Genomic DNA, 27,931 nt, shown 5'->3' with positions numbered 1-27,931 from the left:
ATTCTTTTTCCCAGGAAAGGATTGGGCCTGATTTTCTTGCTGGGAAAGGGGTTAGCTAGAAATATTTGTGATGTAACTTTTTTCCTCTGTCTCTACATGAAACAGGTTTAAATGGAATGAACAGCAGTATATGGGAGCACTTTGCTTCTGGAAGTTTTTCACCTAGTACCTCGCCTGCATTCCTGTCGGGCCCAGGGGCTGCTGAGCTGGCCAGACTGCGTCAAGAATTAGATGAAGCTAACAGTACAATAAAACAGTGGGAAGAATCTTGGAAACAGGCTAAACAGGTAGTGTGCATTAGGAGGCAGACATAAGGTGGTTTTCTCAGGTACCAGTGTTGAAAAGTAGTTTTGAGCCCAAGATAACCAGCAGACTAGGAGTTGGTTTGTTACAAGACCATAGCATAGTTCCATCACAATAATGTCAGCTTTATTTAAGATGCACTTACTAATAAATAAAGAACCAACTGGTACCATAGATACAAAGAAAAGTAAATTGTAAGTTGTGATAAGAGTTTAAAATGTTTAGTTGAAACTTCTTTGCACACATCTACAAATGGCAGGTTTTTCACTTTGTTCGGGTACATCCTTCTAATTATTCATACTGCCTGTTTATGTATGTCCTTCAAATCAGTATTCTTGCTCAGGGTATCAGTAATTCAGTAATTACTCTGAAGTTGAACAGTCGGCTTGAAGGAAAGGCAAGCTACCTTTACAGTAAATGCAGGGTAAAATGTCCCTTCTTCAGGATAGGCATGTGCTCACCCTGAGTCACATTGGCTAGCAGTTCTGCTCTTTGTGTGTGTCTACACCTACACACATATGTATGTATGTATATGTAAAACCTGGAAAGAGTCAATAAGGTGGGCTTTTATGAGAGACTTTTATGAGAGACTTTTATGAGAGACTTTTAAGTATTCACAGTACAGGGGCCCTTATGTATGAACATAAGAAGAGCCATTCTGGATCATACCAAAGGCCCATCGGATCCAGCATTCTGTCCACACAGAGGCCAACTGGATGCCACAAGGAGCCCCCAATGGGATGACTCTAATAGCATCCTGCCCCTGTGCACCCCAACAAATCGATATGAAGAGAGCAAATTGATATGAAGTAGACTCTGGTACTGGAGGAATAGATATCGTATCATGACTTATTAGCTATTGATATCCCCGTGCTCCAAGAATTTGTCTATTCCCTTTTTAAAGCCTTCCAAGTTGGTTGTCTACCCCTGTGGACAACTACTGTGCAAAGTTTTGAAATGAAGGAGAAACTCTAATATCTAAGATGTGTGCACATGGCTTGCCAGTCTCGTGCCCACACTGACAGGAATTATCCCACAATGAAAGAATTGTCTGCGTTATCCACATATGATTATCACACTTCATACAGATAAGAAAGCTGCTGCATCTGTTTTAATAGAACAGAAAAGTTTAAGTCTGAAGCTAAGGGCAGGAGATGCTCCATCTCCTCCTCCGTCAATTGAAAATACCTGGAAATAACCCAGAGGAAGCAAGCTGAGGATTTGTGGTAATTTTCCTGCCTTTGGTTTACACAGGCCTGCGATGCTTGGAAGAAAGAAGCAGAGGAGGCCAACGATCGCGCCAACACAGCAACCATGGAATGTGAACTAGCCCGAGAGCAGAGGGAGACCTTGGAACTGCAAGTGAAAAAACTCCAGGAGGAAATGGAGAGAATCCACACTGGTCAGGACCCCCAGTTCCTGCGTGCTCTTTCTGACCTAGAGACCCTCTCCCTTTCCACGCTCTATACTCTCCAAAAGCAGCTGCGTGCCAACCTGGAAAGAGTCGATAAGGTGGGCTTTTATGAGAGACTTTTAAGTATTCACAGTTAACCAAATTTACTTTTCTACACACCTAAACAACTTTTTAAACATCAGAGTGGCTAGGCTTACTCCAATAGCATCCCCCTTCAGTTTTCAGAAGGGGGAAAGGAATTTTTTTAACCAAGAATCCATTGGGATAGCAAGCAAGGCTTGGACCATAATAATATGCAAAAAGGGAATAGACAGCTTACAATTTCCTCCTCACCTTTTTATAAATAGGCATGGAAGTTTAGGCCATCTTGTAAAAAGATTACCAAGTGAGTGCTGGGTGGCACTTCCTCCCTATGACCTTGAATGTTGTAACTGCTGCATCTTATGTGCAAGGCAATATGGGATATGTAGTTTCCAGTGTGAACATTTCTCAGGTTTCCTGGCACTCAAGACACTGCTATTGCAGCATTCTCAGTACAGTGGCCCTTACACGTAGCTTGGAAGATGTTTGAGGGAAGAAAAGGGGGCATAATTTAGAGGCTTGAGGAGGAGGTTGAATTGCAAAAAATAAAGGGGGGAGGTGTTTTGATCCTTATTCCATTCCTAGTGACATAACTGGTACAGTGATGTGGCCCAAAATTGGAACTGAGCTCAGAAAAAAATAAGTTATCTTCCTCAAGTTTTGCACAAATATTGGAGTCTATAGAGGACAAGAACGGTTCATTTTTTCTCCCTCTCCCTCAATTTTTTGGGGGAAGAAAGATTTTTTTTTTATAGTACAGGAGAAGTTGTTCAAGATCCTTCAGCACTGATTGATATTGTCCCATCATAGGTCCATATGTAACTCTTAATATAGGTGTTCAAATGTGTGTGTGTGGGGGGTGGGTGGGAGTGGGGACATTGGAATGGCCCCTCCTTGCCCCAGAATCCATACAACTGACAGTTTCTTGTGTGGAGTTTCTCTGGGCCTGTAGTAGTGGGAACTTGTGTTGGCTGAAGCTAAGCTATTATAACATATTTGTTTCCAGCCTCACATAGTCTTCTTGCTCGCCTGCTCCATAGAGCCGTGAGGCAAGCAAGGTTCCTGCCAGTGCGCATGGACCGGTGGCAAGAACAGGGAAGGGAAACCTGTTGGATTTCCCCCCTCTATTTACATTTCCCTGAAAGTCAGTGTAGTCTAGTGGCTAGTGTATCTGAGTGACCTTGAGCCAGTCATTCTAGTTCAGCCCAGCCTACCTCAGAAGGTTGTTTTGAGGATAAAATTAAGGAAGGGAAACTCATGTATGCTGCCTGGAGCTCTTTGGAGGAAGGTTGGGATACAAATGACGTGGCAAATTGCAGTTTTCCCCTAATGAAGAAGAGTTGGCTTTATATTTCCCCTTTTCTCTCCTGTAAGGAGACTCAAAGGGGCTTACAAACTCTTTTCCCTCTCCTCCCCACAGCAAACACCCTATGAGGTAGGTGAGGCTGAGAGAGCTCAGAAGAACTGTGACTAGCCCAAGGTCACCTAGCTGGTGTGTGTTGGAGTGCATAGGCTAATCTGAATTCCCCAGATAAGCCTCCGCAGCTCAAGCGGCAGAGCGGGGAATCAAACCCGGTTCCTCCAGATTAGAGTACAGATTAGGAGCAGCAGTGGCGTAGGAGGTTAAGAGCTCGTGTATCTAATCTGGAGGAACTGGGTTTGATTCCCAGCTCTGCCACTTGAGCTGTGGAGGCTTATCTGGGGAATTCAGGTTAGCCTGTACACTCCCACACACGCCAGCTGGGTGACCTTGGGCTAGTCACAGCTTCTCAGAGCTCTCTCAGCCCCACCCACCTCACAGGGTGTTTGTTGTGAGGGGGGAAGGGCAAGGAGATTGTAAGCCCCTTTGAGTCTCCTGCAGGAGAGAAAGGGGGGATATAAATCCAAACTCTTCTTCTTCTTCTTCTTCTTCTCTTAACTACTACGCCACTACTGCTTAATGCTTAATTTAACCCACACAAGGGAACGTGTCCTATATCTTCCAGCAGTTTTGACCTGGATGTTGTGAAGTGTTGTGCCAACTGACAGTTGCTTTCTCTTTCAGGCAGTGTTTCAGATGCAGTCGGTGAAATGCCTCAAGTGCCAGGAAGAGAACCGGGTGGTACTACCGTGCCAACACACTGTGCTGTGTGAAACATGTGCCGAGGAGGGCGAGTGCCCCATCTGCCATCCCAACAGGCCACACGCTCTGCAGTCGTGACCCTACTAGGACACTTGGTTTAGCATATCACATAGAACTTTTTAACTTTATATATATATATATATATTATATGAATATATATATATAAACATATACATATATATATATATATACATAAAAAACAAAAATTAGTTGCAGAGCACTTTTTAATACTTTGCATCTCCCATTTAAAGGTGTCCCTGCCACCCACCCAACCCGCACTAATTCTAGCTCCTTAGGGACTTTTAGAGTTGTTTTTAATACAGATCAAAGGGCCATTTGCCAAGAGTCTCTTCCCCTCCCCCCCTTCTCTTTCTATTTCAGATGTACCCATTTTTGGAAGCTTTTCTGGGTAGAGATGTAGAGGAGGGTGAAAGGGGGCTTCCAGGTGCTTTCCAGAATGAGGACTGGACTTGCGGGGGAGAAAAGGATACACATCCAATTTCTGACAAGGTTGTCATCTCCCTCCTCTCAGGTCTTGCTTCACCACCTTCTAGTATTTATAAAGAACCTGTTGTATTTCCACCTCACCTTGTTAGTTGTTCTCAATAAGAGAAGCCCCTCTGAAATCCTTGCCTGTCCAGAGCTTCACTCATATGGAACTGTTATTGGCCTTCAGGAAGTACAAGGAACTTTGCTCATCTGTTTTAAAAGGCAAAGTTCGCATTTTAAAAGACTTTTTACATATTTCTAGGTTTCTACTGCAACAATGGGAGGGGTTTAGGGAGGAAGATGAAACTAAAAGCAAGTCAGCATCGTCAGCCAATAGTCAGAATATAATTTCCTCGAAAAATATCACTCATTTGCGAAGCTTTAGGTTTTAAAGGCTTCGCTAGCATCACCGGGTGGGATTTTGTAAGAAGGAAGGTCAGAACTAGAATTCCAGCTCTCTCTTAGCAATAGAGAGATGCTTCAAAATCATGGTTCATGCACATAGACTCAATTCCAGGTGGTAGGAAGGAACAGAGACGAGAGGTGATAATGGTCGCTTCAGGATAGCTTGCTGTTTCTTGTCACGTTGCTTGGTAAAGGTGAAGGATTTGATAAGGTTCTGCTTAAATGGTGGAAGGCGGAACCTTCGCAGCGTTTTTTGTTTCCTTGATACAGGTCTGCATAGCTTATGACTCACCAAATTGTATGCACCCTACCAGTCACATGTGGTGTTCCACTAGGGCAGGGGTAGGGAACCTGCAGCTCTCCAGATGTTCAGGAACTACAATTCCCATCAGCCCCTACCAGCATGGCCAATTGGCCATGCTGGTAGGGGCTGATGGGAATTGTAGTTCCTGAACATCTGGAGAGCCGCAGGTTCCCTACCCCTGCACTAGGGGCTAAATATATCTCCTGACTTTCTTGCCTGTAGAACATGGTGTTGGCCAAACACCTGACCAGTCATAATACATGACAATTGTTTGGTTGCAGATTATACAGGCCTGATCTAATGCTTAGCACTTGCATAGGGAAAGAAGCACATCTATACTTCCTATATCCTAATAGCCCCTGTTCATGAATATTACTGCTGTCAGTGCAGTAGCAGGCAGCAGTATCTGTCTGTTTCTGTTGTTTGGGAAACTCTTTCGTTCGCTAGAATCTTGCCGATCAAATCTATCTGTTTGCACTGTGCCGCACTTCGTGGTTCCAGTGCAGTACCAACAAGACTATGGGGATTGGGGTGTAGGATTTGATAGAAGGGAGGGGGCCCTTTTGACTGGCGAATGCCACTCATTTCCATCTAGCTACCAACCATGTTCATTTGTCTTAGGGCCATTTCTCTTTCAGTTTCAGCTTCTGTTTGGTTAACCATTTCATAATGTTTACAAACCATAGCTGTGTAGTTTAGGAGGTTCATACTGACTTGAAACGGATTCCCTGAGCTTGTAAATTCTGCATAAGTCCAGTAGAAAGAATGTGCAGAATAAATATATTTTAAGCTTACAACAAAGCAAATAGATTTTTAAAAGTATTTAGGGATTCTTGTATTCAGATATTCCTAGTGGTAAGAGACAAATTCCCAAATGCATAACTTGGAGCCAGGAATAGATAGAAGTAGGGGTGGTGGAGCAAGGAGGATGGCAAGTAATCCAAGATGCTGCAGTATCCTCTGTAGACAAGATTTCTTAGATACATCATAGTCAAGGGAGTGTGAATCTTCTGAAGGATTTATAGCAAATGCCAGAAAGCTATACTTGAAGCACTTTAGGTAGGCAAGAAGAAGAGGTGCTCAGAGTCCAGTGCTTCATTTCCTCCGAAGCATCCTTGAGACCAGGAAAATCTTCTCATTTCCTTGAGGTTTCCCTAGTCTACTTCCATCTTCTCCAGGTTTCCACAGAGCCTGGCTGCCACCTTTGCCAGAGCATCTGGTTGATTGTGCAGCAAACAGTTCTGATCCAGGCATTCTAATCTTGGGCTGCATCAGCACAGGACATGCTTTACGGATCAATTGTCTGATCTGTGCACTTGCCCCCTGCAGCCCACATACCTATGACTATTGACCCTATACTGTTTCTTAGCGGATAAGTACATCTATTTAGGATGCTGTTTCTGCTCAGTCCAAGGAATTTCAGTGCAGGATTGTACCATGTCGCTTGAGACATTGGAAAGGGTCGTGGTGCAGTTTGGTCATGAAAAGCACCAGACTGAAAGCTGTAGAAACTCCCATGCAGACATATCCTTACTGCTTTTCTTCCTTTTCTCACAAAATATCTACTTGTGCCCTTAGGTTAGCATCTCAGTTGCTTCTGCCGGGTCACTGTAGTGTGACTGTGAGTTCATTTAATCAGCTGGTTATTCCAGGAAACAGCTATCATTCAGATAATGTATATCCTTAAAAGATTATATATGTAGGTTTCTCTTAAAGGAGTTCCTTTTAATACTGGATGTGCACTTACCAGAGAACTGCTTATACCAGACATCATTGGATAATCATTTGTCTTGAGTGACAGATCACAATGGCTACTACTTCTGTTTCGACCTCTTATTGAGCACAGTGCATCCTGTCTGCGGTGCCCACTTAATAAGATTCGCTTTTAACTCTTAGCAGATTGTTAGCAATCTCTTTGGGTTTCAAGCACCAGATAGAGAATCGTTCATAATGTTTTGGGCAGCGTGAAGTTAGTCTCTGAGCAAAGCTGTCTTCAGAGCTCGGATTAAGAAAAACACATACTGAAAATTTCCCTTGCGAATAAATTTGCACTCTCTACAGAGTACATTAGAGGGAGCATGAACTCACTAATTCTGTGTTAAACTTTCATTATGTATTATGCTTCTAAACACAGACGCTAGACCTAAATCTGATTTGACTTTCATCAAAATTTGTGGCTTGAAATGCTTTTGTTTTAAGCTTGCATCCAGTAAATGTGTTGTCCTACAGCCCCTGCGTGGTAGAATTCCCAGTGCAATTTGCTTTGACTTGTTCAAGCATTGCAACAGCCTCTAGAAGTAGGTTTTGAAAAGCAACAGCCCCAGTCCAAAAGGACTTTAATTTGCCATTTTGCACCGGAAGTTTAATCAACATGTAAAAGTGCAAGATTTAGATTTATTATCTCACTCCCTTGATCACCGGTCTCTGCTTGCGTAGTGATAGTCGTCCCACCTTTCCTCAACCTGGAAAAGCACTGGAAACTCTAGCAATCCTTGTTTTTCATAAGAGTAATCCAGCTATTCACTATCAGGTTTTTCCTCCAAAGTGTTTTCATATTTAATGCAAGGACATTGATAGATTTGCTTCCACAATTCCACCCTCCCATATTTGGGAGGGGTTAATATGCATTCCCAGATAATCTCAAAGTGCAGCTCTGTTTAGTGTTTTTTAATTAACTTTTATGTTTGGTAAAACTGCTTTCTTTTAATGTGTATATTGTACTAGTATCTTGTTTTTTGGATTTTTTTTGTAAAAACACATAATTGGCTTTTTTTCCCCCCCTTGTATGGAGAGACACTGCTGGCTGACTCTTGTGGTCGTGTTGTTTGGTTGTAGCCTTTGAATGTCTGTGCCATGGGGCAGATCCTGGCCTCCAGAACCAGGAAATATGCCTCAGTCTTAAGGAAAGCTCATTAGTTTAAAATATGTGGAATTTTTTTAAAAAAAACATACACACATACATTTAAATTATGGGGGAGTAATACTCTGCTTGAAATCAAATGTTGTACTAAACTATTTTGGTAACTAATTTAAAGATCATAGGAAATAAACTCTTTGAATCGGTTCTACAGTGTTTATACAGAATTGCAGGCCATGTCTAGGCTCGTTAGTGGAAACTGGTTTGTAACACTTAATTTTGTAAACATTGTGTTTTATTGCTTCCTCTGCCTTTCTATGTGATTGTCCTTAGTGAGACAATTATTTTGTGGGACTTTTTTGTTTTTTTGTTTTTTTTCTGAATTGCCACAGTGTTGTGTAATTCCAACAGAATCCTACATGGGGGCGTGTAATACACCTCTCCAAGGATCAGTTAGAAGTAGCTTCTTTGCCCCTTCAGACCTGGCTACAGAAATCTCACTGGTTATCGGATTCCTCCTCCGTTCTTCCCACTGGCAAATTGCTTTATTGGTGGAATCTGAGAGAGAAATTCTGCCTGAAGCAAAAGCCCGTTTACATGCAGTGCCACAACGCAACCTGTCTGTTTTATTGCAAAGGACCAAAGAATCCAAACTGTGTGATCAAAAATTTCCCCAACCCCACAAATCTCTGATCCCTCCAGTTCTGTTTTCTCTCTGCCTCATCTTAGTCATTATTATATGGAGGCGAAAAGGTGGAGTTGCAGGGTGGTTTATCCATACCAGGGAATTGGACTGTGGCTGTTACAAGCTTCTCCATCCCACTCTGGTTATTTAAGAAGCACTTTAAAAGTACTACTAGAATTCTACGAATTTTGATATTGAAACGAAATACCCGCAAATGCTTTGTTAGCGCCCAAATCTAAAAGCAAAACTGTTCTCTCCCTTTGTTTTGTAAGAAATCTTCTACATGGGAAACTTTGTTTACTGGGATGGGGTGAGGTGAAACATGAAAGGATTTTTTAAAACAAAAACTGGGCTCAGCAGGTGCAGACTTGTTATAATACTTGCTCAGGACTGCTTTTCAGACTGACTGTTTTCCATGGTTGGCTTTTGCCTGGTGCTAGAGTAAATCAACCCCAAAGGACAGCCCAGTGATTGGGGGGGGGGGCATGAAAGACTGCACAGTATTGAGTAGAATCTCTCCCCCCCCCCCCCAATTTCTTCCTTCCAGTCAGAGGCCTAAACAGATGTTTTCCTTCCCAAAGATCTTAAACTTGGGAGAGTCTGTTACTATTATACCTGGTGATTTTTCTCCCTCACGCCAGCTCTAAAGCAGGGTGGTATTATTTGTGTTTTTGGGTAAGCCACATGATTTTTCAAAAATCCGTAGATCTTGATTTTTGATTACAGCAGTGGGGGATTATCAGTTAACTGAATGAAGGATGATTGAGAAGGCTTTTTGTGAGAAATACCAGTCCGTTCTCCTTCTGCTCAGATAAGTTGGCTTTTGTGGGGCTGAAGGATTTCCACACATTGGAGCAGACAGCTGAATAAATACACAGGTTTGTGTGTGTGGCACTAGAACAGTGCTCCTCTCTTGCAGTGCTTCAGCCCTGCACAAAGTACAGCAGAAAGGTGACACCTGACCCATATTTATTGTGGGATGTTGCTTGTGTGCAGCAGAATCCGTGCAACTATTACCTAAGACAAAGGGGGGAATTCTTTGTAACTTTCTATGTGTCTCCAAGCTTACTCTGAGCCACTGCAAGGGCTGGCACAGCTCAGTCAAATGAAGATAATTTTCTGTCTTTGTCATGACTCAGTAATGAATTACTGTTCAATTAGAATTTTTTCCTACTGTTTCCTCCTCTGAAAAGGAAAGTATTTATTACCAGTATGGAGGGCTGTTTGTTTTTGTTTGAAATTCCCCTCTGGGATTTTTATCGGTCTTTGGAGCAATGCAACTAGAAAAATAGATGTTGCTGGTGAAAAGTATTACAAGTGAAGTATTCCTGCAAACTGGTGACTGTGGATCAAAGATCTCTATGGGGCTTCCCCACTCTGTAGCTTCCAATGTTTAAAACAAAAATACAATATAAAATCTTAAAACTACACACTACAGTATTTATGGTGGCGATTCTTGACCAGTTTATCTCCTCGAATTTCCTTAGATGGGGGCAGCTGGGAAAGAGGGCCACTCACATCTATGTAGAAGTCAGCTGAAAGGTAATAGGTGGCGTGTACAATGTGGTGTTTGATTCCATTATTATAGACTGTAATGCGGAACTGTGATTTCAGCTGTTGTTCTTTCTCGTATTCTGTATATATGTGTGTTTGGCTGTCCAGAAATCTGGTTTTAGACACTCGTTCTTGGCAAAGTGGATTTGCATGTGGAGCTAAAAAAAAATGCAATCTTGTGTCACAATTTCCAAGGGCAGGATGGATTTTCTAGAAGACAATAAATTTTTTTATTTTTTTGCTAAGAAAAAAAAGGCAGAAGCTTTGTGTATGTATATGTATGTGTTTAGAGTGCACCTGTGGCATAATGCGAATTTACAGCCACTTCAGTCCCTTGTAGGTAGGGAGATTATACCCGATACCAGCAAAAATATTTTTTGTGTTGTTGTTGTTTCACAATCCACTGCATTCCCTGTTCAAGCATTGCGGGAAGGAATGAAAAATTGGGGGAAAATCTGCATAGCAATGAAATGAACATTCTTGCATTCTAGTAGAGCTTGTCCCGAAGAAATATTTCACACCTGTTTTCTCTCCTAATAATATGCAGTTCTTTAATTATGCCACTGTTGCCAAATTCAATATACTCCCTTTTTCAAATTTCAATAATTCATTTTTCATATAAACCTTTCCCTAACCAGTGCATAAAAGATGATTTCAGGTATTTAAACAATTCATGCTGTAGATATATGTGCTAAAAGAAAACCTATACCTGTTCCTATCACTGAGGATGGACGTACATATTAGATGCAAATTCTACAATACTTTCGGGTGACAGCGAAATTCTATCAAGAAAAGAAGAAGAAGAAGAGTTTGGATTTATATCCCCCCTTTCTCTCCTGCAGGAGACTCAAAGGGGCTTACAATCTCCTTGCCCTTCCCCCCTCACAACAAACACCCTGTGACGTGGGTGGGGCTGAGAGAGCTCCGAGAAGCTGTAACTAGCCCAAGGTCACCCAGCTGGCGTGCGTGGGAGTGTACAGGCTAATCTGAATTCCCCAGATAAGCCTCCACAGCTCAAGCAGCAGAGCTGGGAATCAAACCCTGTTCCTCCAGATTAGATACATGAGCTCTTAACCTCCTATGCCACTGCTGCTGTAAATCACTTCATGTTGGATGGAGAGGTTAGCTACTATCATTTGCCCTTTTTAGCACACGGTGTTTCTTAAAACTCTAGCCTATTCCATTTTCCTCATTTTAACTGCAAAATTAGAGTTTACCATTGTGTCATTGTCCTTCCTATCACCCTCAGAAAGAGAGAAAAATGTCTTTTTTCACCTCACAAAATTTTGCCTCTGAAAGAAGTGGACGTTTATCTAGTGATGTAATTATGCAACTCCAATAAGACAATTTGAGAAAAGTAGGTTTAGCACATGTGAAGTGCTTTGTTATAGGAACACACCAAACCAGAGCTTACAGCCTTTAAAAAAAAAAACAGGACAAGGTAGTCACAACTAATCTATTGAAGTTAGTGATGACTAATTTGATGTGAAAGATGGATTTCTTTCTGTGAACTAAGGCACAGCCTTTTCCCACCTACCTTTGTGTGTGCTACCTGTCTAAGTTGTTTAATACTTGTAATTTTGTCTCTGTGGTGACTCTCCCAGCTCCTGAGGTCTTTTTAGAGGTGTGGTCATTCCCTACCCCCCGTCCCCCAATCCTATTCCCATTAGCGGAAGCAAGCAGACAAATAAGTAAATTCCAAGTTTATGATCCAAATTGGGTTTACACAAACCCTTTCTGCTAGCAGAGCTTATTATATCTGCAGTGTGAACATAAGTAGAAAAGTGAGAACCAAAACAAGCTCCACACTGTCATTATTTTGCTTTTTGCCATTTGTGCATCCCACTTCTGTTCGTGTATTGGGCAGCATACAAGTGACACACTTGCATGAGGATACTCTGTTCTCTTAAGTTGTCTGCTTATGGATGAGTACAGTCCCAGACTTGAATGTGTGACTGATTACTGGAACTTTCTCTTCCGATGAAGATATGACATATGGTAGAGATCGTATAGGATTAGAAAGAAACAGGTACTGGCTGTTTCCAGGAAATATAAACAAACATTCCCATTGTCGAAGGCTTTCACGGCCGGAATCACTGGGGTGCTGTGTGGTTTCCGGGCTGTATGGCCGTGTTCTAGCAGCATTCTCTCCTGACGTTTCACCTGCATCTGTGGCTGGCATCTTCAAAGGATCTGATAGTAGGAAAGGAAAGCAAGTGGAGTATATATACCTGTGAGTAAAGGTGTCCTCACCTATTGACCTTTACTCACAGGTACATATACTCCACTTGCTTTCCTTTCCTATTATCAGATCCTCTGAAGATGCCAGCCACAGATGCAGGCGAAACGTCAGGAGAGAATGCAGCTAGAACACGGCCATACAGCCTGGAAACCACACAGCATCCCAAACATTCCCATTCTTTCTTGATATGCTTTTTGTCTCCATTCTATTCACCATGTCCACTTGGTGGAAATTGTATAGAATGTTCCTAAAAGCATTTCTGTTAATTAGCAGAATGAATGTGGCAGCCATAAGAGATCATTTACTAGTGGTTAAAATCACTGTCATCACTGCCTTCTTTCTGTTAAAAGACTGGCTGGTTGGATTGAACCATCATCACTTGCTGCCTTAGAAAAAACCTCTGTAAACACTGAGTATGGTTCATTTTTCACTGTCTGATACAAAGTATTGGAGTCTCAACCGGCTTCCAGATCTTCTGAGTTGCAGTTTTTCTCATAAGATTCTTTCAGTAACCATGTGCAACACATGGCCAATAAACTCCATAGTTACTAATGTATTGTATTATTCTACTCCCCAACCGTAATTCTGTTCTTAAAGCCAGCCTGCCCTAGTCCAAATTTTGGGGACCCTGAGACTATCACTCCTTGTAGACAGTTGCTATACTCATAGTCTGGTTTACATACACAGATACATTAGTAATTACACATTGTTGATGGCAAAAAATTGACTCTTAAACAGCATTATAACTTGATATAACATGGAAATTTAGTGTGTAATGATTTTTTTGCCCATAGAAAGCACAAAGGGATGAACATGCATTTGTGAACTGATCTAGTTTCTAATAGATGACGACTTGGAAGAAGCTAAGCAGAATAGATTTTCCCATAGTTTTTAGGATAGTAGTAGGCTATCATCTACTGTATTTTTAACAGCTGGGATTGAATTTGGAGTGCTATCCTGGAGCTGTGGAGGATCAAGCTGAGGGACCCTTAATGCATATGTACTGTAATCCCAGGGGGTATTTTTTGCTTAAAAGTGTAAGAATTTCCTCAGCAGCTTTGGCTAAGGTCCATTTCGACCAATGTCCTTTGCAAAAATGCAAATAAGCAGTAGTTTGGTGAAAAGTCACTCAGTTATTTGGGAGTCATAAGTAGCTCTTTGATGGGCTACTAGTGGCTTTTCTGCGCACCATTCTCCAACAGGACAGCAGTCATAGGTTTCAGGAAAATGGGCAGTGTCCCTACTTAAGGGAGACTGACTGGCTTTTGGTTCCCACTTGGAACACTGCACCACTTCTAGTGGTACTTCCCACCTCCTAGTCCCATGGTACATCCACAGATAGTTAAATTGCAATATGCCAGCATCCCCCCTGAAATGGAGAAAAGCAGGATAAATGTATTTATATCACATATGATATGAGCAGTCTTTCCCTGGTACCTGTGCAAAGTAAGCCGACTGTATTAGGGCTGCCCTCCTGTTTTCTAAATCTGAGGTTCTTTGAAAACGTACTACAGTGGTATCCTTACTCAACACTAGCACAAGCATCTCCTTTTCAGCATATACGGCAGAACAGCAAATGGTTTTGCTGCACTAGTGTTTCCAATCCTCACTGTAGGTCTCTGACCATTAATACATGCCTGAAATGGCATGCCTCTGCCTCACTTCATCCCGTAGCTGTCCAGTTCACTTGCAGAACCAGCAGTTTTTGCTGCAAAAGAAAGTCAGTGGAGTACCACATTTTGCTCTATAACTTTCATAGAAGCCACCTTTACAGGACAGTTCAGGCCTTACCCGCATGCTGGCATCTTTGAGGATTTGAAGTTCTGTAAGTCGCTTCTGACTCATAGTGACCTTATGAATCAACATCCTCCAAAATGTCCTATCATTATCTTGCAAACTGAGGACTGGTATCCTTCATGGAGGTCAATCCATCTCATGTTGAGTTTTTCTGTTTTCCTGTTACAATATTGTCTTTTCCAGTGACCTTTGTCTTCTCATAATGTTACCAAAGGGAAAGTTCGAGGGACTGTTCAGGCCTGGTCTGATCTAGAACCCACTTAATTTTTTTTGGGGGGGAGGGGTAGTCTAGGGTATCCATAACACTTTCTTCCAACACCACATTTCAAAGGAATCGACTTTCTTCCAGTCAGCTTTCCTATTTTCTGGTTAAGAACCCCTGATGCATAGCCTCTGCTGGTATCCTTGTGTCCAAAGGACAGGGGCTAATTCTGCTACAGGTATTTCTATGCCATTGTATTCAAACCAGTAGCACACACCAACCACTCCTATACAGTTAGTTGGCCTTGTTACCACCATCCCTGCAGGAATCCTTGCAAGATTGGCTGATACCTACAACTTGTGCCTCTTGCCCTTCCTGCAAAGCAGTGAGATCAGTTTAAATTGGAAAGGTGATGTTCAAAAAAGGCTTTCAAAATTTGTGAGGGAATGCAATGCCGGCTGTCAGGTCTCCTTGCTTGCAGTCTTGCAGTGGATGATGGTTTAGGTTTATATCAGCATCACATTCTCTTTCATACTGCATAAAGGAGATGAAATTTCTGTGAAGTTCTGATGTTACAATACATGTAATTTATAGGCTTAGTAGCCCACTGGGCATCAAATGAGAGCCAAATACAGCTAGCACAGATAGCAGAAGATAGACTTTATTTAATCCTTCACTGATTTAAACCGGAAGAGTTTTCACTGTCCAGCAATACCTGTGCCTTCTGCACAATAGTCCAAAATGTGCCCTAGCAGTATATGGGCATGAAGTCCATTACAGTTCATTGCCAGTGACTCTTCCTCCTAATTCCCTTTCAAGTCAGTGATGCTTAAATCAGATGAAACTGCCAGTCCCTGTGGCAGAGATTAGGGACAAATCACAAGTGTTAATCCCCCCCCCCCTTCAAATGCTGCCCACCACCACCACCACGCTTTTGGCATCGTGGAGTACCATATCTTCCACTTTCTGTACCGTCCGGAGAACAGGCTTCACTTCCCAAGGGGAACTCATTTCAAGCTTTGCTGGGCAAACAGGCTGTTTCCCATTATCATATGCTCAAATATATGTATTTGGTCACATTTTTCTTCATCTGCAAGAGCATCCAACAATCCCATGTCTTCATTTCAAAAAATCTGTGCTACCACTGAAAAATGTGGAAACGGAGGGAAACCGAGAAGGAGCCAACAGATGGAAATTAGATGGAAAGACATCAAAGGCAACTGGAGCCATCCCAAGTTGACTGGGGCTTACATTTGAAAAGCTGCTGCACTTGCACCGACAAAGAGACCTGGGCTGTCATGGGATGAGCCCAGTGCCTGTAGGGCTCTGGCATGAAAGTGACCAGTCAGAATAGCTATAGCCTAATGGCTCACTCCTCATCTGCTGTCATTTACTGTTGTCATGATAGCACAACTCCTGCTGCGCCTCAGCTCGCTTGCTTTAAAACCTGCCCTTGCTTGGCTGCTGTCATTCGTATTCCTTGGACTGCTTTGCCCGTTGTCTGCGCAGCTTCACAAATGCCTGAGCTTCCTTATCTCCTTTTCGGTTCTCGAGCAACTTCAGGATTTCATTGCCTAGGATACAACAAATGAAACCTTCAACAAGGCACAGAGCTGCATCGACTGTTCAGCGCATAATGTGTAATATTAACTCTGCCCTGTTGCAGCTTTAAAAGTTTGTAGCCACCTGTCCTGTTTTCACTGCAGGAGTCCTATTTGGCTAGCATAACTTTTGTGAATATCCAGCATAATAGTATCGGGGGGTGGGGGGGGGTGGAGGAAAAAACAGGCAGTTATTCCAAGCCAAAGGCAAGTTTCTCTTCTCTGCTTCCATCGACATAGCTAACTTCTACATAAATCTCAGTTCTCTGGGGTAAATGGTTGTACCTTAAGCAAAAACCAGGAGGCATACATTGAAAATGCTGGGGGGAAGAATAAGGACTAATAAAAGGAAACATTTCTTCACGCAACACATGATTGGTGTTTAGAATATACTGCCACAGGAGGTGGTGATGGCCACTAAATTGGATAGCTTTAACGGGGCTTGGACAGATTTATGGAGGAGAAATCGATGTACGGCTACCAATCTTGATCCTCCTTGATCTGAGATTGCAAATGTCTTAGCAGACCAGGTGCTTGGGAGCAACAGCAGCAGAAGGCCCTTGAACATAAGAACATAAGAACTAGTCTGCTGGATCAGACCAGAGTCCATCTAGTCCAGCACTCTGCTACTCGCAGTGGCCCACCAGAGGCCTTTGGGAGCTCACGGGCAGGATGTGAAAACAATGGCCTTCTGCTGCTGCTGCTCCTGAGGACCTGGTCTGCTGAGACATTTGCAATCTCAGATCAAGGAGGATCAAGATTGGTAGCCATAGATGGTCTTCTCCTCCATAAATCTGTCCAAGACCTTTTTAAAGCTATCCAGGTTAGTGGGCATCACCACCTCCTGTGGCAGCATATTCCAAACACCAATCACACGTTGTGTGAAGAAGTGTTTCCTTTTATTAGTCCTAATTCTTCCCCCCAGCATTTTCAATGAATGCCCCCTGGTTCTAGTATTGTGAGAAAGAGAGAAAAATTTCTCTCAACATTTTGTACCCCATGCATAATTTTATAGACTTCAATCATATCCCCCCTCAGATGTCTCCTCTCCAAACTAAAGAGTCCCAAACGCTGCAGCCTCTCCTCATAAGGAAGGTGCTCCAATTCTTCAATCATCCTCGTTGCCCTTCTCTGCACTTTTTCTATCTCTTCGATATTCTTTTTGAGATGTGGCGACCAGAACTGAACACAGTACTCCAAGTGCGGTCACACCACGACTGCAATCCTTGCAGTTTTATTATCAACTCCTTTCCTAATGATCCCCAGCATAGAGTTTGCCTTTTTCACAGCTGCCATGCATTGAGTTGACATTCCCATGGAACTATCAACTAAGACGCCCAAATCCCTTTCCTGGTCTGTGACTGATAGCACTGACCCTTGTAGTGTGTATGTGAAGTTTGGATTTTTTGCTCCTATGTGCATCACTTTGCATTTTGCTACATTGAACTGCATTTGCCATTTCTGAGCCCACTCACCTAATTTATCAAGGTCCGCTTGGAGCTCTTCGCAATCCTTTGTGGTTCTCACCACCCTACATAATTTGGTATCATCTGCAAACTTGGCCACCACGCTACTCACCCCTACTTCCAGGTCATTTATGAATAAGTTAAAGAGCACTGGTCCCAAAACGGATCCTTGGGGGACACCACTCCCTACATCTCTCCATTGTGAGAACTTCCCATTTATACCCACCCTTTGTTTCCTGTTCCTCAACCAGTTTTTAATCCATGGGAGGACTTCCCCTCTTATTCCTTCATTGCTGAGTTTTCTCAACAGTCTCTGGTGAGGAACTTTGTCAGAAGCCTTTTGGAAATCCAAGTAGACAATGTCCACTGGTTCCCCCTTATCCACATGCCTGTTTACACCCTCAAAGAACTCTAGTAAGTTTGTAAGACAGGACTTGCCTCTGCAAAAGCCATGCTGACTCTTCCTTCAGCAGGTCTTGCTTTTCTACATGTTTAATAATTTTATCTTTAATGATAGATTCTACTAATTTACCAGGAACAGATATCAAACTGACTGGCCTGTAATTTCTTGGGTCCCCCCTAGACCCTTTCTTAAAGATTGGTGTGACATTGGCCAACTTCCAGTCTTCAGGGATAGAGGCAGATTTCAGGGATAAGTTGCATATTAATGTGAGAACATCAGCAATTTCATGCTTGAGCTCTTTAAGAACTCTTGGATGAATGCAATCTGGGCCAGGGGATTGCTTTCACATCCTGCATGTGAGCTCCCAAAGGCACCTGGTGGGCCACTGCGAGTAGCAGAGTGCTGGACTAGATGGACTCTGGTCTGATCCAGCAGGCTCTTTCTTATGTTCTTAAAAAGCTGAAAGGCGTAGGTTGAAAATCCCTGGCCCCCATAGTAAAACCAGGTATTATGAAAACTTGAATATTGGATATTTATGAAGGTGCCATGGCAGAAAAATGTCAGATTTAAAGACTCTACTGTTTCCATCTCCTAGTTTAACACCACTTGCAACTCCCTGCAGTGATTCTAATCTGCTTCCTCGAAGGTTGCTATGGAAGCGACAAGAGGATGAAATTTCATTAAAAATGAATGGGCAGAAGGTGATGTGACTGGGCCTCTTGTCTTTATCGATCCACCTGATCCTAATCCCCAGGGCTGAAAAGAAGAGTGAAAGGCCAGGCTGTTCCTACAGCTTCCGGTAAAGTCAAAAGCACTCCTAAGTGGTGCAACTACCATTAATAAGAACATTCCAGGAAGGAGAAAAAGCAGAGCTAAGGCAGTAAAGATTAATGGCCACTGATTTGAAATAATTTCATTGTACTGTTCTCTTGCAAAAACCCCACCTGTACGATGGGTAAAAGCCCTAAGTGATGCATCTGTGTCAGGATGTTCCTTGATAGACCCTTCTCTTCCCTCTGCAGGAACTAGCCCCTCAAATCACCCTACTGACACTCAATATTGTGACATAACAACAAAACAACATGCTTCTTTCATTCACTATTTTCACATATATTTTCCAGGAAATGGCCTTGAGCCACCAGAAGGCAACAGGGATTAAACAGGATGAGAAAGACGGAACAGAAAGAAAAAAATATTACCAGTGGTTCCAGGATGCATCAAAAATAAACGGATCTGGGGCACTCTGGATGGGTTGACTGTATCCTTATCCTCATTCAGTCCCATTACCCGACCGAGAGGCAGGAAGGCTTCTCCTTCTAGATCATTGGCTCCTAAGGTATCATAGTCAAATACTGTGAGCAATAAGCATGCCCCATCCTGTTGGCATTTTTCTGGAGGAATTAAACTGCAAGAGAGAGAAATACAGTTGAGTTGAGGCACCTCATGCATGGATAAGTACCAAACTAGAACAAAGAGCATCAAACTTCTAGATGGGTTCTTGAATCAACCATTAGAATAGCGTAGACAAATTTAATTGGCAATGCTTGTACAGTTTGGGTGAAACCATGGGAAACGGGGGCGGTGTGCAGAGCAGGAAAGAACGGTGAGTATTTATACATACAAATCAAAGACTTCATCAAACAGCGGGTGGAGATTGTTCTTGATGCATTGGGTTGACCTTGTAACCACTTCAGGGAATTCATGCCTCGGCTCCAGGGTCAGCTGGACAAAGGGGTCACTTGAGCCTTGAAAGAAACAAAAGACTGATCGTTCAACTAGTCTCCCCAGGGACACTTGTTTCTGTAACCACCCTGTGATACCCAAGATTTCAAGAGCACAAGTCATCCCCTCTGTCGAAGTCTCCCAATTTTACAAGATTGTGAATGAAGGCCAAGAGTCGAATCCCTAGAGCAGATTCAACTTCCCTAGATTGCAATTCAACCCTTTCTTTCCATCAGACCAGGATAGCCTCCCCCTGCTTGATGGCATATTCCCTGAATTTTTTACTCTTTGTCGTTTTTAAGTAAGTACACCAGGGTATTTAGAGAGGCATTACAAAGAACACAGAAGGCTACATTTTTTGCAAGGGGAATATCAGAGAAAGATGAGCCAATCACCTCCTCTTCTAGCAAGTTTGTCAAACTACAGGCTCATCTATTTTTTCACTTTTGAAGTATCGAGGGCAGATTCACACCAACTCTAGTCTCGTTTCAGAAGTATCGTAAACAGACTCCAAACTCCCTTTTTATATGCATATTTGACACTATGCCTAGCAACATTGACATACGTGTATCTCTGGGTGGTTCTACTATTCTCTCCCACTTTCCTGGCCCTCTGTTGGAAAAAAGGTGCCCTGCCTGAGATGGATAGCTTCCATCTCAGACATCTGTCAATGGGACATTTTAATACTCCCAATGGGAAGGAAGGAAGGCAGCAGGCAAGCAAAAGAAACACCCTAGGCAACAGGAGTGGCCAACCTGTGGCACTCCAGATGTTCATGGACTACAATTCCCATCAGCCCCTGCTGCTTGGCCATGCTGGCAGGGGCTGATGAGAATTGTAGTCCAAGAACATCTGGAGCACCATAGGTTGGCTACCCCGATGTTTCCTGTAGAACAGGCAAAGTCTTTCCTCCAGATTAGACAGCTACATCAGCACAAAACAGGTAGGTTCTCTTTCCCTTTGCCCACCTTCTTTTGGCTAGCCAGCATCTGTCTACCACAATCTCAGTTTGCTCAGACTGCAGAACTCCACATACATTACAGATGCTTCCTGCTGTTGAAGTGTGGCCACATCCCTTGAGTCTACACTATGGTTACAAGCTACTTGGAGCCACCATCATCTGACAAAATCTGGATTCTAAGCATTTGAGTGCAGGAAGACCAAGCTGCAGCCAACCTAAAAGTCAGCAATTGTGTGCAATTCATGCCCCCAGCAAGCAATTTAATTAGGAAGATGCACTGGTTCTTTGGCACAAGAGGCCTCTCACCGTTTGAGTCCAGGGGCAGGAGGTTGACCGCATTGAGCACTTCAACGCGCAGCTTCTGCTCCGAGTGCCGGTAACTGGCTTTAATGGTCACAGCCCCATATTTTTCAGAGTTAGTCTCTGTCTGAGAGCAAGCAGAGGAAGAGTCAGGTGAAAACCCTTAAATTCATTTTCAATACCACAACCTGCCAGTCTTCAAAGATTTAGGTTGCCCTACATGTCTTCCCCCTCCCAATTTAAGTATTAAACCAAAACTATTGTAAACAAGAAACATTATTTAAGGTAGGTGGCACCAAATACAGTTTTCTACAACTGGGAGGAGAGAAGGAAAGAGGTCACAAACTAAAAGAAGAGTTGGATTTATATCCCCCCTTTCTCTCCTGCAAGGAGACTCAAGGGGGCTTACAAACTCCTTTCCCTTCCCCCCTCACAACAAACACCCTGTGAGGTAGGTGTCGCTGAGAGAGCTCAGAAGAACTGTGACTAGCCCAAGGTCACCAAGCTGGTGTGTGTTGGAGCGTACAGGTTAATCTGAATTCCCCAGATATGCCTCCACAGGTGGCAGAGCGGAGAATCAAACCCGGTTCCTCCAAATCAGAGTACACCTAGCTCTTAACCACTACACCACTGCTGCTCTAGAAAACCAAACGTCACAGCAAGCCATCTATTCCTGTGGCTTACAAGTAGCAGGATGGAATATCTTTCCTCTTCGTGCAAAGTTTTAAAAAATAAAGTTCTGATAAACATCCTGCTTCGACAAAATATTTTCTTTGAGTTTAAGATTAATATTTTCTTTGAACTCAAGATTGTCTTGGAAAGGAAGAAGTAGAGAAAGGGTGCTTGTTTTATTCATAGCACAAGAGCCAGTCCCACGGAAGTCTCACCTGCTCCTGGATTCTGGCACTGAAGTACTTCTGGATGAGTTTTCTGGTGGTGGAAGAGCAAAGATCCAGCTCTTTCTCCAGCGTCTGTGAGAGAACAGGATATGAGAATGTTAAGGGTGAAATATTATACTGACTCAGGTACTCAAAACACATTTCATCACAATGAATATTTCAGATTTATCAGAGCTGAAAGGTCAGAGATGACATATGAATGTTAAAAGGATGAGAGGCAAGGCCAGCTAATTATTTCAAGTATTGCAAAAAGAAAAGGGAAATGGATTCTCTTCTTCCTTTGCACTCCCTCTTACCTTCCCTTGGCAAGTTGTGAAAATGCTCCATGCTTCCTCCAAACCTCAAGGGAGTGGGGGATTCCATCCATCTGTTTTCATTTCCACTGTCTAATGTCACTTTTCAGACCATTTGGTGGGGAAAGTTAATAATGTTTCTGTTAACCTGTGAGGTCATACACTACAAAAGGAGGGGAGGTATGGATATTTTAGAATTTAAAAAGGAAATCCAATTTTCCCAGAGGTCTGGTGATTTTATGCTGGACTTATTGCCATCAAAGCCTCACAGCCACATTAAAAAAACCACTCCCTTTATAGTTATGTTCTAAACAAGTATACTTTGATTTCTCTGCAAGGAACTGGCAAGAGAACAGGAAAGTTTTGCTGTAAACAACAAGCAACCTTTTTGAATTGGCTTCTCCATTTTCACCACCTGGGGTCCCATGACAAGTTTAAAATGCCTTGAATTGATTACATTTCAGTTCAAAATCTCATCAAAATCTCATCAAATAACCAATTATTTCTGGACAGCGGATTTTAGAGGAGAAATCGAGTTCAACTTGCAAGGAAAAGCCAGCTGTTCGCTATTATAATGGAATTAGCCAAAGTCAGCATCACCCATCTACAATATCAGAAGTGGGGCCAACTCGATATGTAAGGGATGTATACATTCCCTAAACCAGTGGTGGCGAACCTTTGGCACTTCAGATGTTATGGACTACAATTCCCATCAGCCCCTGCCAGCATGGCCAATTGGCCATGCTGGCAGGGGCTGATGGGAATTGTAGTCCATAACATCTGGAGGGCCAAAGGTTCGCCACCACGGCCCTCAACTCTGAGCCACTTAGAGAGAGGGGAGAATTTACCGATCTCATTCCCTTGCCCGATCTAACAAAAAATTAATGTATTCATTAACCAGGAACGGGAGTACAGGAATCCAGATCATCCCCATTCCTTTCTCAGAACAGGAACACTGCCCAAATGTAAGGAGGAATTAATGCATCAAAGGGAGTCAAACGTGGAGAGAGTGGCAGAAGGATTCACTTATTCCACTATTCTTCAACTGCACCATTCAAACATGAAGATTAAAAAAGAAAAAGAATTGCAGCTTTGAACTATTCCCAAGCAGTGGTATGCATATGTTCCCCCCCTCCCCGCACCCCCACCCCCAGAAGAAAAGCTAAACAGAGAAACATGATCCAGCACAGCATGCATCCACCTGATTTTGTTTGCACAAAAACAACACGGTTTTCTTGAACAGCTACATCATACCAGTTTTGAAATCATCCAGCATTTATAAGCACACACCTAGTGCAGGATGTTCCAACAGCAAGAAAGACTAAAGGCCCCCTTACACCAACAAAACCATAATGACTTATCAGAAAGATCTCCAAAGATATTTTGCGGATGTCTAGATTGTCCTGCCCTTTGTTGGGAAATGTTTTGCCAGGGCCAGCAGAGGGGCAAAAGGAGTGATAGCATCTTACTGTAAAAGCTGCAGTGTGGAGGACGTCCTTGGGCAGCCCACAGCCTTCTGCATGGAATGAAAGTTCCAAGCTCTATGGGAAAGAAGATCAAAAGATGAGCAAGTTCATTGCTGAGAGCTAAACTACACTTTACATGTGATTACCATGTAGACTGGTAGCAGGACAAGTTTCCTCTGGGGACTTAAAAGTGAGTGGAGGAGTGTTTCCTGCATTCTCCAACCTAAAATGACCCAGAAGCTATTTTCAAGAACTCAGTGCATGAGCAGCCACCACACAGAGGCTATTTATACACTTGTGGTCTGTCTGCAGTGAGCGTACCTGCTCTTTGGGTCAGATTCTTGGTTGCACACACATTTTTCCCCCTCCTGAACCCACCGTGCCACAGATCAGAGAACCCTTCTGTTTGCAAAAGCAGGTAAATGCGACTTTCCCCTTGCCTGAGCAGGAAAAGCAATGCTGACCAGTGTGTGTCTACCTTCCTTCAGATTTTTTTTGCTTCTCCTTGCCTTTCCCCACCCCCTCAGGAGCAGGTCCACACACACTCCTCCACTGGCATTTCCTGAAGATCGATGGGGCTTCTTTTTAATTTTTTAAATTATTTTGGACTATCACAGGAGTGACAGATCAATAAAACAACTCCAATAAAAGGGGAGGAAGGCAGCAAACGACCTCCCAACCTGGAAGCAGGGGGCATCTGGGCTCAGAGGAATCAGCAGGGCACTTCCTTATGCATAAATGGAGAAACACGATGAGGCTTCACTGGAGAGCAAACAGCTGCGGGATAAGCACTGCATGCATAAAGGGCCGGAGTAAATAAGGCCACTGGAAGGTATTTTGGGTAAAGAATATGCCCCTTTCAAGAAAAAGAATTGCATGATCCCAATCCAAATAGAACCTTCTGATGTGCTTCAAAATTGAATTTTCACAAGAGACTCGCAGCTGTCATGTAGCTGCATGTCCCCATGCCAGTCTCATGGTAGAAGTGACGTGGAGTTTGGACTTAAGGACAACAAGAAGTCAAACTCTTTGTTCTTCATCCCTTTGCATACGGTTACATACCTGGAGGGCAATCTGCAGTTTCCTAAAGTACTGCAAGCTGCCATCTTGCTTTTTAGCCGCCTTTGACAATGTGTGTAAGGTATGATTCCACAGCAGCTCCAGAAGGCTTTTTGTGAGGGAAAGAAAAGATGGAGACTGAATCACGACATGCAGCATGATCCAATAAAGCTCATGATCCAATAAAACTCAGCAGGTGCCAACAGATTCTATCATGGGACAGGTAAGATGGAAAACCTAGGACAAATTATCATCTACTCCACATTTTCCATGGACTGTCATCCAACAAACATTTCTTTCTTTGGCTTTAAAGTTCTAGTGAGGGTAAAATGGATGCTGAAAGGGAAAAATAAACACACAGCCTTTGAATGTACCAGAAGTTACATCAGCTCCCAACAGCTTCAGGCTCTCAATGGTTCTTTCAACCTTAGCTGTTCTTGGGCAGCAGAACAGGCTTTCTAAGGAGGGGTGAAGGGAGCCCCCCTCATTAAAGGTCTTCAGGAGGCTCTGCAAAGCTTGTTTGTGGGGCAAGGTTTGATGGGATATTAATTGCAAGGATATTTTGCAAGGGAGGAAAGTTATTATATTAGTTTTAATCTGTGATGTTTTAATTATTACAGGTAAGCCAAGAAGAAAGGTAGGGCACAATGTTTTAATAAATAAATAAATAAATAAAGGCAAGTCAGGACCACGAGCAAGGAAGAGGAATTGTGCCTTCCTTCATCTGTTGCAGTCAAAGACCCATGCTATATGAGGTGGCTGATTTGGCAACAAGAATTGCCCATCCCTTCCCCGCAACAGCTTGCTAAAACAGTCATTTTCCTAAATGGGACAACCCTGATTATCTAGCCAAGGACTGACCCTCATATTTCCATTGTTCTGGCTCACCTGTTAAAGTTCTCCTGAACCAGGTTTCCATGCAAGTACTCGAACTCACACTCCAAAAATTTCATTAATGGGGTGATGCACTGGAGGAACAGGGAGAGAAAGATCAGGAAAAAAGCAAGGGATGAGTAAGCATTCACAACTCACATCCTTATGGAGATAAATTTAAACATTACCTGTGGGGGCCCAGAAAAGTGGCTAGCATAATCATTAGAAGGCTCGGCTGTCACAGAGTAGCCCATACACATGCAGCATCTGCACATCATGGACAGTGCTTGGATGATACAATACTGGCTTGCATGCACTGTGCATGGATGAGCGGGCACAGATGGGAAGAGACTTTTAAACAGTGCAAGACATTGTGCAGATCACTGGGGGAGAGGGGAGGTTAGCCCTTCTAATGTACCCTACACGTAGGTTAATATTTATAGAAATCTTAAAAGCCAATCAGAGCCAGACTGTCTTCCCTACCCTGGCCTCATCTAGAGGCGCATAGGTAAAGTGTATGCCATTACAGTGTACAGTGTATGCCATTAAAGGTTGAATTGAATTGAATGGTAAAGTACAGAAGTGGGTTGTATCAGGCTAATTATGTCATGCCCAAACTAAAGTATACCATTATATAAAGTGAGCAGAGAAACCAAAGACATATTTCCCTACAAAGAATTAATGAATAGGCTGTGGGCCAGTTTTTACTGATCAAACCAGTCCAAGCTCAGTTCTTACTCATACTAAAAACTGGGAATCAAAGTAGGGTCACCAGGGTCCATCAGCCTCTGTCAGGGGATGGGGGGTATAGGCTGCCAGATCCAGGTTAGGAAACTTCTGAAGACTGAGGATGCAACTTGGGGAGAACAGGGACCTTAATGGAGTACAATGCCATGAAACACAGGCATAGCCGGGCCAAACTGCACCCGGTGCACATTGTGTTTTTTACACACACACCCATGGCCCCCTCGCGGCTCTCCTGGGAACTGTAGTTCCTCAGGCAGTTTTTAGCCTTAACTGTAAATAGGCCGCTTTTTTTAGCCTCAAAAAGTACTAAAAAAAGAAAAGGAACGTAGGTAATTGTGGGAAGGGGGGCAAAAGGGTGTGCTGTGGGGGGGTGCAGGGAAAGGGGGAGGGGCCAGGGGGCGATTTTCCGCCCCCCAGGTATACGCCCAGTGCATGACGCACCCCCCTGTCCCCTTGGTGCTCCACCACTGCCATGAAATCCACCCTCCAAAGAATCCACTCTGTAGTCTGGAGATCAGCTGTAATTCTAGGGGATGCCCAAGTCCCACCTTGAGACTGACATCCCTAAATTGAAGTGACAGATTAGTGCAATTACATATGACCACCCTTTTCTGACATAAGCGTTAAGTGCCCCCATTTATTCCAGCAAGTTCAGAAGTGCATCTTGCACTTTCCACTCTCTGCCTTCAGAAACAATCCATAAGATAGTCTGATGTGTAGTCCGGAGCAAAAAGGGAACTTGAATGTTATTTTGACAGAAGTTGGGAAGGCACACTGGGGACAAGAGTATCCCACTGGTTTCCTGCAAGTCATCTGGGACTTCCTACTCTTCCATTGCTATACTGGCCATGCAAGGGTGAGTGGCAGAGAAACAGAATGTTGCCTCAAGCCAGTTTATTTGAAAACTCACATCTTCAGGGTCCGTGGAGTCACTACATGTTGACAGTCGTTGAATGTGTCTGGAAATCCCAGCTTCCATCTGTCGAAACACATGTGCTTACTGAGACTTAGGACAGAAGTTGTATAAATACATACAGTTCACATGCATTGCCTCAGTGATCTTTAAAACAATCTGATGAGTTTGGACAGCATAACCCTTAGAAGAAGGCTCAGTAGCTTGCCTAAGACTACTATGGAGTGTCTGAACTAAGATATGAACTAAGGAATTCTTGATTCATGCTTTTTATACACCTTAGTGCTCAGAGATAGAACTCTGTTCCACCCTAGTTCCACTGAAACTAAAAACAATCTGGACAATAAACAATGCATTTTTCCCCAGAAAGAAAAATTATGCTTCCTCTTGCCAGCTAACATATTGACCATTGTTAAAAAAAGATCTTTCCAATTTAAAAACTTTGCCCTACTCTATAGCTCCAAAAGCAGTTGCCCACTTGGTTTGACTCCCTGTTTCCATTGCCCTGTGGCACATTTCTGCCCAGGTACCTGGTTTGACTCCCTGTTTCTACCTTCCAAAGATAGAACTTCACGTCCATCTCTTCACTTCCTTTAGTTCTGCCTCTGTCATACTTTTTCAAGAAATAATGTGGCCCAAGGGAGGCTGAAACCCCAGTTATGAATGATCTTAAGAGATATTTTTGCTGTCTGATCTACATGAATAACATAACTATGGGCCAGACGGAAAGATACACCATGTTATGCACCTTACCACCCCCAGCTGGCTATTCA

At 43.1% G+C, this 27,931-nt stretch overlaps 2 protein-coding genes across 7 annotated transcripts in view; one reads left to right on the top strand and one right to left on the bottom strand.

Moving 5' to 3' along the window:
- The window catches only part of UNK (unk zinc finger), a 65,185-nt gene extending 60,036 nt beyond the window's left edge, over positions 1-5,149 (top strand). For all 3 annotated transcript variants that reach the window (XM_048488591.1, XM_048488590.1, XM_048488588.1), the window contains 3 exons: positions 106-287; positions 1,558-1,815; positions 3,843-5,149. In XM_048488591.1, coding sequence (XP_048344548.1) covers positions 106-287; positions 1,558-1,815; positions 3,843-3,998 — 596 coding nt within the window. In that variant the 3' untranslated portion in view covers positions 3,999-5,149. The remainder of the gene's footprint in view (positions 1-105; positions 288-1,557; positions 1,816-3,842) is intronic.
- A 9,951-nt stretch (positions 5,150-15,100) lies between these two features.
- The window catches only part of UNC13D (unc-13 homolog D), a 66,921-nt gene continuing 54,090 nt past the window's right edge, over positions 15,101-27,931 (bottom strand). For all 4 annotated transcript variants that reach the window (XM_048487697.1, XM_048487698.1, XM_048487696.1 and 1 more), the window contains 9 exons: positions 27,156-27,224; positions 25,514-25,593; positions 24,629-24,734; positions 23,570-23,641; positions 21,796-21,879; positions 20,915-21,035; positions 19,547-19,670; positions 19,125-19,330; positions 15,101-16,029 (listed from right to left, as the gene is read on the bottom strand). In XM_048487697.1, the coding sequence (XP_048343654.1) occupies positions 15,923-16,029; positions 19,125-19,330; positions 19,547-19,670; positions 20,915-21,035; positions 21,796-21,879; positions 23,570-23,641; positions 24,629-24,734; positions 25,514-25,593; positions 27,156-27,224 (969 nt within the window). In that variant the 3' untranslated portion in view covers positions 15,101-15,922. The remainder of the gene's footprint in view (positions 16,030-19,124; positions 19,331-19,546; positions 19,671-20,914; positions 21,036-21,795; positions 21,880-23,569; positions 23,642-24,628; positions 24,735-25,513; positions 25,594-27,155; positions 27,225-27,931) is intronic.

This window comes from Sphaerodactylus townsendi, linkage group LG03, assembly GCF_021028975.2.
Source record: "Sphaerodactylus townsendi isolate TG3544 linkage group LG03, MPM_Stown_v2.3, whole genome shotgun sequence".
NCBI lineage: Eukaryota > Metazoa > Chordata > Lepidosauria > Squamata > Sphaerodactylidae > Sphaerodactylus > Sphaerodactylus townsendi.
Note: the sequence above shows the minus strand (reverse complement) of the source record. Positions and strands in the feature narration are given on the sequence as shown.